General features: G+C 38.9%; 1 protein-coding gene across 3 annotated transcripts in view; it reads right to left on the bottom strand.

Moving 5' to 3' along the window:
• Window positions 1–13,950, bottom strand: part of ACTN2 (actinin alpha 2) — a 68,334-nt gene that overhangs the window by 12,617 nt on the left and 41,767 nt on the right. For all 3 annotated transcript variants that reach the window (XM_054395434.1, XM_054395442.1, XM_054395450.1), the window contains exons 9-15: window positions 12,547–12,639; window positions 11,326–11,556; window positions 10,048–10,195; window positions 8,390–8,540; window positions 2,613–2,721; window positions 1,661–1,801; window positions 702–884 (exon numbers count right to left, since the gene is read on the bottom strand). In XM_054395434.1, coding sequence (XP_054251409.1) covers window positions 702–884; window positions 1,661–1,801; window positions 2,613–2,721; window positions 8,390–8,540; window positions 10,048–10,195; window positions 11,326–11,556; window positions 12,547–12,639 — 1,056 coding nt within the window. The remainder of the gene's footprint in view (window positions 1–701; window positions 885–1,660; window positions 1,802–2,612; window positions 2,722–8,389; window positions 8,541–10,047; window positions 10,196–11,325; window positions 11,557–12,546; window positions 12,640–13,950) is intronic.

The raw sequence follows: 13,950 nt of genomic DNA, 5'->3' as shown, positions 1-13,950 counted from the left end.
GAGGTCTCTAATATGCTGCAAATACTTTTTTGTCTTACCCTTCTGGATTACCCTGTGAGACTCTGAAATTAGTCCTTATTGCTTGGATTTTATAACCCATTGAGGGTGTGTTGTTGTCCATCTAAATTTATGTATTTGGTGATTTCATACATTCTGTGCAATGATTTACTTTTGGCATATTATGTCTCGGTTTCTAGTGAAAAAAAGTTTGTGTGTTTGCTCTAGAAGCCTGTCTTTAATCCCTCCCTAGTAATTTTTAAAGGTAATTTAAGGTAATTGCCAATTTCAGTCTAATTGGACACAATATTAATGGTCCCAAAGATATTAATTTTTGTACAATGTTTATGAAAAGCAACAGCTGGTAGAAGAGACACTTGAACTGCTGTTTGTACAGAAAAACAAAATAGCCATCTTCTGTCCTGTTCTTTTGATGGCACCTGCTGGCCCATCAGCTGGCCACCAACGCTGCACTAGCCCAAACAGATGCTTCTCTTGCTCTGCCAAAAAGGACATTAAGTACAGGATATTGTGAAGCAAGACTATGATAAGGAAGAGCATAAGATATTGTAGAAAGTTCATTGTGGCAACTGATGATTGTGAATAATTTACAGATGTATTGTAATGTACTCTGAATATTTTCAAAGTATTCCTGAACTAGGATGGTATGTTACACTGTCCTTCATAGATTTAGCATACATTACCTTTTCCCACTTGCTGCGAAGCTCTTCCACAGTAACAGTGCTGTAAGGATTACTTGCGCTTACTCTCATGCTGTAACTCTGAATAACTTTTTCAACTTCGTTCTGGATTGACAGTATGGCCTGTCTTTCACCATCTGCCTCTGGCAAAGTAGCTTTAAACTGATCATGTGCAGAGATTAAACTCTAAAATCAGAAACAGAGAGGGAAAGCAAGAACACTTTAATGTATGGCTCAACATCTGCAAGATCCTCTCTTAGCCTCTCCAACACCCTGTCGACGTGTTATCTGTACACAGAGGAAATAGCACATGTAGATACATTAATGAAATGCTCACAGATTCACAGATTCACAGATCGCATTGGGTTGCAAGGGATCCTCAAAGGTCATATTGTCCAACAATATGTGAGTGAGCAGGGACACCTCTAACTAGATCAGGCTGCCCAGGGCCACATCAAGTCTGATCTTGAATGTCTCCAGGGATGGGGCCTCAACCATACCCTGGGCAACCTGTTGCAGGATTTTACCACTGTCATTTTAAAGAACTTCCTCCTTATCTCCAACCTAAATCTACCCTGTTCCAGTTTAAGACCACTGCCCCATATCCTATCACTACAAGCCCTTCTAAACAGCCTTTCTGTAGGTCCCCTTCAGATACTGAAATGTAGTTATATGGTCTCGCTGAAGCCTTCTCTTCCTCAGGCTGAACAGTCCCAACCCTTTCAGCCTGTCTTCTCCTTATGACTTTACCAGGACCATTGCTTCTTCCATGATCTCTAGAATATGCTTTCATATCAGTGAAGAACCCTACTTATAGTAGAGCATACATTGTCTATCACCAAGAAAACGTCATGCCAACTATGGCGTTTTTTTTCTTACATGTGTTCTACTCTCCAACAACAAAAAACCTTTCTTTCTTGTTTTCCCCGTGACTGCAAGCCAAAAAAACAGGAGACATTTACCTGAATTTCCTCTATGCTATGAACAATAAACATGTCCTGTAGGTCTTCCATAGCACCTTCCATCCAGTTGTTGAAAGGAGCAGCCCTTTTGGCAAACTCCAGGTGAAGCTGATCAATTGTTTCAAGCAATTTCTCCGTTCTCTGTAGAGGTTAGGAAAAGTACATTCCTTTGTTACTAGGGCAAGACCTAGCTCCCTACACCTACCCAACCATGCACAAAGTCATGCCTTTTCAAAAGCAATTGATTGCATTGTTGACTGATTTCACCACCTGCTTTAAGGATTCCCACTCAACACAGACACACTGACTGAAGATACTCTCATATCTCACATGTTAAATGGACTATATTTTTTTGAAGGATAACAGGTAAAAATTACTTTTTCACTGCTGATACTTTAAGTATTTTTGGGTTTGTGATCTATCTACAAATCAATTAAAATCTGCTAATCTTGCTTTAGTAAGTTTTTGTAAGTATAAAAAGGAAGAGTCATACAGTTTTCACCTTGATATACACATGTGTGACTTCCCCTCTTCTCAAGAAACAAGATTTTGGAAATTATTTCAGTGCTTTGGAATATTTACTACCAAAAAGCTAACCCAGTACAGGCCATTACCCTGATTAATCTAAAACAAGTGTGCAAATGGAAGCTTCTAATGGTTTTGGTTATCTTGCTAGACATCAAATTCCCAAAGAATAATGGTGTAAATCACATATCATTTGTTACTGCTTTAGAACTGTTCTTGGCAGCTGAGTGCTGTCAAGTCTACTCTGAGCAGTTCAGTCTGCTTGCAAATGAAACCATGCCAAAATACAATGGAGATGTGAGGAAAGGGTTTATTGCTTTGTAGATTCCCAAGTGAATGCTCAGTGACTGTTTCCAGTTCTGAAACAAATTATGTATTTTCCCCTCCCCACCTCACCTGAGCTACTGATCACTGTTAAATGGCTTACCTCCAGTGCCTCTCTCCTTTTCTGAGTAAGTGTTCCCAGGCTGTCCCATTGGTCACATATCTTTTGGCATCTATCATTGACACTTGCAGCATCATGGTAGTCCAGTTCACTAAGAAAGAGTGAAGACAAAACTCTGTGTGACTTTCTGAAAGACACGAACAGTTACATTGTCCACAGTCTTCCACTGCCCCTCAGTAATTCCTCCCCTCTTTTTTGCAATATTTCTCCTCCAGGTAAGCAAGACTTGCAGTACAGGCATGTGTGCTCTAGACGTTCAGTATTTCAAGAAGCACAGCACAGGAACCTCCACAGAATCAACCTCCTCTGTTGTGAGAAAAATCAAAAATCCCTCTATGGCACCCAGGTATCAAAGACAAAATGTCAGACTGTCTTTGTCTCATCTACTCCCATGGCAATTTGATATCCTGAAAACCAGAATGCTTCAGCCTAGTCAGGTTTTTGAAGATTGGTACAGTTTTAAGTTAATTGGCCTGAAATATACATTTTGTTTAAAATAACCCAATTATCAGTTCCAGCCTCATATGCTCTGAAACTATTTAACTGAGAAAGAGACACCAAGTAGTATTTAAAGCATAATCTCTCTTTCACAGGCCTGATAATACTAATAGGGGCTGCTCATATCTGGGGCACAGAGAACAATTTTCATCTTCCTCTTCAGGATCTCCTCAGAGAGCTATACTCTAGAACTGGCTGGTTCAGAGAACAGGGATCTCCAGACTCATGTATGCCACCAGCATGAATAAGTGCATGTAGCAGTAGCATTGCTTCTTTTGCTTGTTTAACAGGCTTATATTACCCTGACATAAAGCAACTTATTATTCTGCCTAAGACTGAAATAACTTTTAAAGGTTCTGTTCTTAGATTCTGCAGTGAGTCTGATTCAAATTGAATTTTTTATCTCAGTGGTAGATAATCCCATTGGTTTTCCTGCAGCCATCATGGCCATAATAAAAATACATGTGTTTGACACTCTGGAAGCTCACTTTTATAGGTGTACACTGAATTTAGTACTTGGCTTCTCCTTGAGGACACTTTGCCCAGTACTAAACATTGCAGAGACTGTGATTATATGACAGCTATCACAGTATCACAGTACATTAGAGGTTGTAAGGGACCTCAAGAGATCATCAGCTCCAACCCCCCTGCCAAAGCAGGATCACTTAGGGTAGTCCACACAGGAATGCATCCAGGTAGGTTTTGAAAGTCTCCAGAGAAGGAGGCTCCACAACCTCCCTGGGCAGCCCATTCCAGTGAACGTCAGATTTAATTTAAGGCTTGAACAAGACATTACATGCAGGTAGAATTGTTCCCTTCTTTTGAATATTCTTCTAGGCAATTGGCAAGAGGAACTTAGAGATCACTCTGCCAGTAAGTTAGAGAATCGCAGAATCATAGAATGGCTTAGGTTGGAAGGCACCTCAGAGATTACCTGCTCCAACCTTCCCACTATGGGCAAGGACTCCTCACAACCATACTCAGCTGCTCAAGGCCTCATTCAACCTGGCCTCAAACTTCTGCAGGGAGGAGGCATCCACAACCTTCCTAGGCTGAAGAATTTCTTCCTAAGATCCAGTCTAAACCTTCTCTCCCTCAGTTTTGAATCATCACCCCCTGTCCTATTGCTAGACACCCTAATAAAAAGTCCCTCTCCAGCCTTCCTGTAGGTTCCCTTCAGGTATTGGAAAGCAGCTATAAGGTCCCCCTAGAGTCTTCTCTTCTCCAGGCTGAACAATCCCAGCTCCCTCAGCTTATCCTCATAGCAGAGGTGCTCCAGCCCTTGAAGAGGACAAAAAAAGAACAGAGGCAGCTTTCATGTGTGAAGCTATACTGTAGGCCAGGAGCAGTGTTCATGCTTCCTCCTATAAACTCAATCACAGCAACCTGGTTCAGGATGACGTTGAGAAGTATACGAACCATCATGTTTAAAAGAGGCTTCAGATGTGCTGCAATTGATCAAAAGCTGAAATTGAAGTAAAATAAGTGAAAATAAAGTACTATAACGATTTCTAAAAATAACAAAACCAATCCAAAATTGTGGAAGTAGAACTGTTAGACGTAAGTAGAAAGCTGTCAGCAAGTTGTACTATATAAGGATTCCTTAACTTCAAGACTTGCTTTCTCCTTTGGAACAAGCCTTTTTGTTAGATGTCGAGGGATGCAACAAAAGCCATCTGTCTTTTGTAAAACTTTGTCAGAATCATGGAGTTTTGGGTTAAACAGGCTAAGATATATTTTGCCACCATGAGCTTCTGGCTGAAAGATGGGGCTTTTTTCATTGTAGCATATTGAGATTATAAAATGATGTTCCTGTGTCAACTGTGAGCTAAGTGGATGGGATGTGTAGATTTGTATTCCGGTCTCTTTTTGCATACCAAATCTCATATATGGACAGGGTATTTTTTCCAGATACTCCAGGTCATATCCCTGAGAGTACTGTAAATTTTGGTTTTGCTTCAATGGATCACTTATTTCCTTTTGTTGATTAGCAAAAGGGCAGATGTCCTTCCATGAAAGTAAGGAACTGATTGTACCAGTGCTAGTCAAAGTTCTGGAAGGTAACGTGCAAGATTCCTCCACCAGCTCTGCCAGGGAGGCTCAGTCATTCCCCATAAAATCTCTGCTATCCTGTTTCTTCCACGTATATGTGCTGTGGACAAATAGGTAGGAGAATAATATTATCAAAACAACTTCCAAAAAGTGCACCTGTGGGTCAAAAATCATAAGTCAGATTACCAAGTGGCATTAAACAGTGTTGTTCTATTGTCTTTCTGGGCCTTGTATCTCTCTCAGCATTGAAACGCAGACTTCACATTTTGTACAAAGAAGCTTTGCTTATCGTGAATACATGAAGTACTGCTGTACATGTGTTACAGATCTGCTAAGAGAATGGTAATTGCTATTTCTTTGGTTATTTGAAATCTACAGCTTTCAGAATGTAAAAATCATTAAGCTGTTCCTACTGATCTTACAAGTAATTCAATCTTATCTGTAAAGAATGAAAAATTGAGTCCAATTTTGTCCTGATCCAGAGAAGCTTAAGTATGGGCTCACTTTAGGAATGGTGATAGTGTCACAAAAATAATCTGCTGAGTAATATACTTTAGAACTGCTTCAGAACCAGGCACTTATTAATCATGCACCTAAGCAAAATTTGAGCCCAGGTTTCTAGAAGCAAAAAGACTCTCCAAATCAATGTTACAGCGTTTCAGTCTTCCTGGCTGAAAATAAATTGCTATTCTAGAAATTATGCAAGAGATATGCAAGAGATGCTGCAGCAGAAAATACCACAACAGACAGGAAATGCTAACTGGTAAAATTCAGGGTCACACAGCAATTGTTCTTTGAAACTGTAACACTAGACAGTAAAGAGATTGCCTAAAACAAAACATGGAGGTTTACTGAATTGAAATTTAGACAGAGATAATGCTGATTTCTATAAAGACCTGATCCAGTGATAAAAAACAACAAACAAAACTAAACTAAATAAAAATACCCACATTGCCTTCAGTAGGTTTTATCAGATGGCAACGCACATTTCTTAACATTCAGATGTTAGTCAATCCTTCTTTAAAAATATGAGTGGAGAAAGAAATTATTGCTTTCCTTCGTAATTTCATTGTGTGAGGAATTACATACAAATAATTAAAATAAATATTTAAGTAGAAGCTGCCCATTTGTTTGCCGGTAATAATAACATTTGATCTTTATGACCTTTCAACCAATGTTCTCCAAGGGCATTAGGTGTAACTGAGCTACTGAGTCTCAGTGAAACATCAGGCACTGACAGCCCCCCCATATAAGAAGCAGAGAAGTCTAAGTAGAGCATCTCTAAAAGCAATGGGATTTCAGCACCTTTGCAGCCCAGGCCACAAATAACTCATTTAACTTAACACAGCAAATTACACAACTGAGAAGATACAATCCTAAAATAGACAGGATACCATGTTCACTGGCCTCCCCAGAGGTAAAGGACACAGAGTTCAAAATGCTGCTAAGCAGATGCTGAGATATGTACACTACATTCCCAAAGTTTCTCATCACTTATAAAGCTGAAACTGAATTAACAATGATTAGGTGTTTCAGAGGCTTTCTTCAGTATAAAGAGGAACAAGTAACTCCACAATAGAGATCAAACTATGCCAGAAGGTATTTCACAAGCTCACACACTCAGTGAAATCTCCATTTTCAGTGTTTTGCAGACTTTCACACTAACTAAAAGTCAGTGCATAGTCTGCACACTGTGCCTTACTTCTACTCCCTTAAATAATCTTGACAAATAGGATTTTTCTTCTAAATCCATTTGAATGACACGATTACTACGGGTGCTGCTGGTATCAGGTGCGAACTACAATTTTAGTAAACTCTCTGATTTTTAAATTGCTAATGAATGTGGATCCGTACTAAAGAATGTGTAGTGAAAAGAGGACATGTTTTCAACACTTGATTTTTGACTGTTTTAACATTGTTTTAAGACTGGTTTGCCTATTCACAACAGTGAGAAGCTGAAAATTGGAGAGTGGAAGCCAAGGGCAGGAATCTGACAATTTGATCTTGGCTTCTGTTTTGAACACTAGTGTACATTCGTTCCTTTTGGCTTTACAGATTTACACTGTGGGTGAGCAATGAATTTTAGTATGTGCCAAATTGCCAAAATCAGAAGTAGCACCACTGATTTACAGTACAAAACCACTGCAGTTGACTGCATAACATTGTAAAATTAAATATGCTTAGCTTTAGACTACTTTACCAGAATAGGGACATCGGTATGTAACACCACAGTATTATCAGCATGGGCAGAGCTTTGCTAACAAAATTGTGCTTCACACAGGTGCATTAACAGCCTTTCCACAAACAAAAGCAAGGTCCAAACATAAAGGCACCATTTTGAGAGAGTAATTGCATCAACACTCAGGAGTTTTGCTGCCATTCTTCTATCAGTCAGGGGCCTTGACTTTTCAAGTCCCTGACCTATGCCACTAATATCAACAATACAGATGTAGCCTAAATGTGTGTAGAACTGTTATCAGCTATGGTTGTATTTTCTCTGGGTATAGCATGCTGAGTAAACAAGTGTTGATCCCGTGGCTAAGTTGATCGAACTGTGGGTGAAAACCCCTGGTTTCCTATGGAAGAATTTGTGTGCTTGATTGCTTGTGTGCCCTGAGCAAGTTACTTAGTTTCCACATGCCCCACTTACCTACCTGTGAAATTAAGACAATAGCACTTCCAAAGCACTGAAAATAAGTATACTAGAGACAATTAAATAATCAGAAAAGTCAATGCCTTGCCCACTACTATAGAGATAGTTTAGGGATGTGAAGCCTTTCAAAATAACCAATATGCTTGTGAGAAAATACTTGATATTAAAGTGAAGATGCTTGATCTGCTATTTGTGTAAGTGAAATTATTTTCTAGGCTAAACAGCTCATAGCCAGTACCTCTCAGCAGACTATATGAACTGAGAAATAAACACCTCCAGGATTCCCATCAACATCAGCAAAGCCAATGCTAAAAGTTTACTGTTAAGTCCATTTTAACATGTTCCTTTCCAAATAATTTTGGTCCGTTGAGTATCTATATTTGGTTGGGGGTAAGGAGGAGATGAGGGAAAGGTCTCAGTGACCAGCTCAGATAATATACTTACAAAGCTATCTCTGGAATTCTTATGTTGGTACCTATGACACTATCAAATTCATTGGAAAGAGTTTATCGCAAAGTTAAATGTCAGCAGCTGCAAGCCTTTAAATGGAACATACTTCAGCTCCTGGGCAATGGCAGCGATCTGTTCCACTCTGTCCTGGTGAGCAGCCAAATCACTCTCAAAAGCTTCATGTTTCCTCAACATGGCGCGGACTTCTGTCAGAGTAGCAGATTCATAGTCCTTCTGAAGTAAGACCTGCTCTTTGCCTGAAAGAGGAAATTAAAATATTAGCCATTTTTTACTGTTGGCTAGAACAGCTCTGAATTCAGCCAACTGTTTTTAATCAGGCATGGTGAAAATCACATCTATGAGATGAAGTACCACCTCCCCTGCAATCAGCAGCAAATTGTCAGTACAACAGTTGTAATAAGAAATAGATATCGTTAAAGATCTCCCAATAATTCCTTGATTTTTGCATAGGCTGTTTATAGTGGTCTAAAATAGTGAGTTTTACATTGCTTGAGGAACTGGCATTAAGATGATATATTGGCAAGAACTGGAGCTCTACATTATTGTGATAAGTCTTTTGCACAGTAGACCTGCAAAACCAGAAATCACAATGCTATGCTCAGCTTCACCTTTACTAATGATCTGTTATTCTTTTTCATGTTCTGCTTTCAATTTATTATTCAGCTCAGCAAGTAAAAAACAAAATAATTGAGATGTGTGACTATCTTTGGTATCAAACACTGAATTTTAACTGGAAAATACCAAATTATTTACAAAAAGCTAGAGGAAATAGAAACTGAAATACTACTCCTCAGTAGCTCCCATGCTGAATGATTAAATCTATAGAGACAGCTCCTACAACTGCAGCTCACCGCATGGCATTCTACAGCTCTGTGAACTCTAGAGCCAGAAGGGACTATTGTTTCTCTTGCTATATACCAGCTTATGTGACGTTTTCCCTGCATAACAGCCATAACATGTCACTATGAGCACTTTATGCTCAGAAAATAGGCTCTGGGGGCTGACAAACACTGTAATTTCCCTTCTAGAATCTGGTTGGCAGCCATTTACAGCCTTGTATGCTTCTAGCAATTGTGTTATGTGATGGACTCTAGTTTATTTTCACAATGTGAAAAGATCTAGCTGGAAACAGCCAGAAGCATGGCAGAAGCAGGAAGACAGGCCAAACAAAAGGATGGTAGAGCATATCTATGTTTAATGGCCCCTAGCAAAACTGTATGTCAGTGTATTCTCCTATAGCTGTTTTAACTACATGTAAGATAGGTTACCATTAAAAATCAGAATTATAAATGGTGTGTAATCCAGGGCATGGAACAAAGAAGAAATGAGTCTTTTATTGTGTATTTTATATAGACTATGTTGAACAAAGAATAATCAACTCAGAATAATTCTGTTGATAATTTCACACTTAGTCAGTGGTGTCACTGTGTTCCTGGTTGGATTGCTGGTGTACAAACACATAGGAATCCAATAGCAGTAATGGCCTCTGCTGAATATTCCCATTAAGTTTGACTGCCTACCTCAAGAGTATGACTTTTATGGTTACATTTCATTGGTTACATGCCTACAAGTTAGGATCATGACTATAGTCAACAAAACCTGCAGTTTTGCCTGTTGTTATTCTAGGTTTCTAAAGCTGTCTGAACTACTTATGAGTGAGTTTCTGGCTGGCAAATATTCAGCACCAGAAGTTTAATGTTTGAGCACTAAAACATTAACAATGTTAAAGCCATTTCTGCTCACCATATGCCCACTGTTCATGCGTGGAAGCCTTCTGCCTAAATTTCTCAGCCAAGTGTTCAAGTCTTTCCAGTCTTCGTATTTCATTCAGCAGCCACTCTTCATAGCCTTTCTCAGCTTGTTCAAGTCTCTGCCAAGCCCCGGCAATATCCTGTGACGAGAATACATGTGAGAGAGAGGATGAAACCATAATCTCTTTTTTATCCAAATGATAAAAAAGATTTGTGATTCATTCATAATTTTGCTCCAAAAAGAAGACTTTTTCCGTCTGTATTTTGTAAAATCACAGAATCATAGAAAATGTGGTCAGGTGGCTCAGGAAGTATTGCAGTCCAGATATCTGCTCCTAATAGAGCATCCTATTTAGGTGGGTTCATGAAAAGAACCCCTATACAAATGGCTTCCAAGCATAGCTACATGTTTACTGTCTTCGTGATGTACTGCTTTTGCTTCTCACTGTACATACCTATACCTGTATTACCAAACTAGAAGTACTTTGCTGTCAGAAGCTGACAACAGCAAAACAGTATCAAATCAATTTGGTGCATGTTTTATCTGGAATACAAATTCATTTAACTTTCTGAGGTGCACAAAGTCTTGTGAGCTACCTCAGAAACTCAAAGCATGAGTAGGAAGCTGAAGTAAAAGGGCCTCTATTTTCTGTCCATGGGGAGTGAACAATTGCCCTTTTCAGAGAGTGCAGTTATCTGTTTATCAAATCTGAGCAGCCAAAACACAATGACAGAAGAGAGTACAGAAACAGGTTTGCTATATTCCACAGGAAATGTTTTGACACACAACAAACTCATGACACTTATCAACAGGTAAGCATTCTTGGTACTGATTAGTCTTATCTTCGCAGACATGAGAAAAAAAAAAGAACTAATTTTTAAAAGTTGTATTGAGCAGTATCTGTTTCTCTAAGTCTAATGACCAAAGTAGCAGTGAAACCACTGCAAGTTTTGTCTAAATAAACAATATTTGGCCTCACTGATAAAGAAGCATTGATAACACTCCCAAAGGAAGCTCTGTATCACCTCATTGTCTCAAGACAATTTGCTCTTGGGGAAAGCCTTCAAGGAGTCAGAAGCATGCTCCAGTGAAAGCAAGATCTTAGAATTAAAGGGAATATGTAGAAAGAAGAGTGGTTTCATATCGATAAGTGCAACTAACTGAAGTTTCCAAGGCTGCCTTAAAATGGCATTTCAGTCCTTTATGTTGAAATTTTTTTGACAACACTCATAAAAAGAAGAGGAGAATATTGATGCCTTCTTTACTTACTGAAACCATTTTCCCCTCTGATGGCATGAAAGCGGGACGATTGCTGATTCTCAGTTTTGTCTGCAGGGTGTTGAAGTTGATCTCCAGTTGACATTTCTCTTGGACTTTGGGAGGTTTGTGTTTGCGGCGGTAGTCCCGGAAATCCTCTAATTTCTTCTGCATAGCCTGCATTGTTTTTTCTGGGGTCCTGTTTTCCAGCCAAGGAATTGTCCGGCGAATCCATTCTAAAAGCTTTCAAACCCACACAAACAATTGAAATACAGGCAACAGAAAAGCAACCAAATAATGACTGTACTGAATACAGAAATCCTAACCAAGTTTGCTCCATTTTAATATTATTGACTTCGATCTGTACCAGTGCCTTCGTGGCAAGTGAGCTCAAGATTTTCAAAGCTGAACAATACTTTTTTAATTGATTTGCCCAGATATTCTAGGTATTTCTAGGGATATCCTGGTTTTCAGAAAGATGGAACATATATGTGAGGTGTCTGTAGCTAATTACTCAAAACTTGGAGTTACCCCAAACCACTTGCCATGTTCAAAAGGGTTAGTGTTGATGTCTCAAGTAGTCATGATCATGATCGGGACAGAAAACACTTGAGTAACTCAGTTCATATACAAATATTCAGTCAGAAGTGCCTTAGTGCCAATGTAGCACTAATGTCTTTGTGTCTATGATCTCAGTATGTTTTTGCAGGTATGCATTAAAGACCAGAGCTCTCACTTGTGGACTACACACCTGTAGTCCTGACTCAACAAATTTTCCATTTAACAATCTGCCCCCTTCTTCATTCAATTGCTGCCTGTGTTCACAGGTGTGTTGTGAACACCCTGACAGACCCTGTCGAGCTGTGCTTTGTAGTACACAAAGCCAACTCGCTTACATGGAGCAACAGGATCTGGTATGTTCCATATGGTCAAAGATGGCTATATTTGAAGATTACAAGCTTGGTCTTGGGGCAGATAGATGACAGTCCTCAAAACACCCTTTTTGGCACATGAATGAGACTAAGTGACTTGCTGGAAGTCACACAGGAAGTCTGTGGCAAAGGAGTCACCCAATCCTTGATATCTTAGGCAACTGAGTGTTGTATCCTACCACTGTGAAGATTTACCCTCAGTGTCTTAACTGTGCTGCCTTACAGAGAATGCACGAATCTTTAAGCTTGTAGTATTTCACTAACATAATTATCTCCATGTCACAGATACAGCTGTTTTTACCTCACTTGCTAGTCTCTCATACTCCTCCATCAATCTCTCATTTTCCTGATTCACAGCAAGCACCTTACAGATCCGGTTAGCTGCAGTCTCAGCCTGTAAAACACAACAGATAAACAGGTTGTATTCATAAACACACCCTGGTACAGGATTGGAGAAAGAGGGAGAATGTGGCTGCTGCAAATAAAAATCATGTCATTTTATAGTTGGTGATTTATACAGTTAGGTTACTTAGACATATATTTACCTTCCTTCTGTAGTCACAAATTCCAATGGCCTGAGTAAGGCACAGATCAGCTTAGAAGCCACCTTTTTGTACAATGAAACCTTATTATACAAGGGGGAATATCCCACTGCCATTTTAATTGTCTAATAAATCTTTTCTTTTCAAAGCTGACTTAAGTAATTCTTTAAAGTTACCCTATTAGGTTATTTTTATTTTATAATCACACCAAAAGAAGCATTAGCTTTGTTAGTCACATCAGAAAGACACCCCATATAATTCAGAAGTCCCAGACCACTCTATATATCTGCACACCACACATATGTGTAACCCTTAAGAAAATATGCAGCTCAACTAATGACAGCAAATCCTCCTGACAAATTTAGTTGTGAAGGCACTGTGTAGCTTTGCCATATTGAAAATTTACATTAGTAGGTTGACATCACAGATCTATAATTTCATCTGTCTGGAGTATATCTAATCAAGTAAATACATGTGTAGACTCTTACATGGAGTATGTGGAACCTCCTCATATCGAGAAACAAGAGGGCATAACAGTATAGCTATGCTGTGATATGGCCTTCCAGATAGGAAAAGAAATTAAATTGTGAGAATGAAGGAAAAATATCAACTGCTTTGAGAGTTAGGTTTGGTTTGGTTTGGGTTTATTTTTACACATCATTGGGTTATGTCCACTTGTAGGCTAGAAATGTATACAGAAGAATAGTGGGAAATGCCACATTTGGAAGTGATAATCTCATCCTGTATGACAGATTTGCTGCTCTTGTTCTTGCCTTTTATACTAGTACTTTGATCCACAAATAATTCCATTGGCTCCAGTGGGAGCTAGGCACAAATACTGTCTTGGATGTCTTCTGTGCCCTTCTGCATCTTTATGCTACTTTGAAAATCTAACCTGAAACTACTACTCATCATGAGTAAGTCTAGAAGAGTATCAATTCCCAAAACTCAAGCATTCTTTTATGTAGCAAACATTTAAGACGTTGAGGTACCAACAAATAACTCCATTTCACAGTATCTTCAAATATACTTTTTTCTGAAATAGCCTTTATAATCAGCAAATAAATTTCCCAAATGAGAATGGGAATATTCATCGGTATTAAAGAAGTTCAACTTGCTACACAACATTTGACTAAAACAGGTTCAAGTGTTGGTTAAAAACA

Source organism: Indicator indicator, chromosome 2 (assembly GCF_027791375.1).
Source record: "Indicator indicator isolate 239-I01 chromosome 2, UM_Iind_1.1, whole genome shotgun sequence".
Classification (NCBI taxonomy): Eukaryota; Metazoa; Chordata; class Aves; order Piciformes; family Indicatoridae; genus Indicator; species Indicator indicator.
This window is presented reverse-complemented; position numbering and strand designations above follow the sequence as displayed.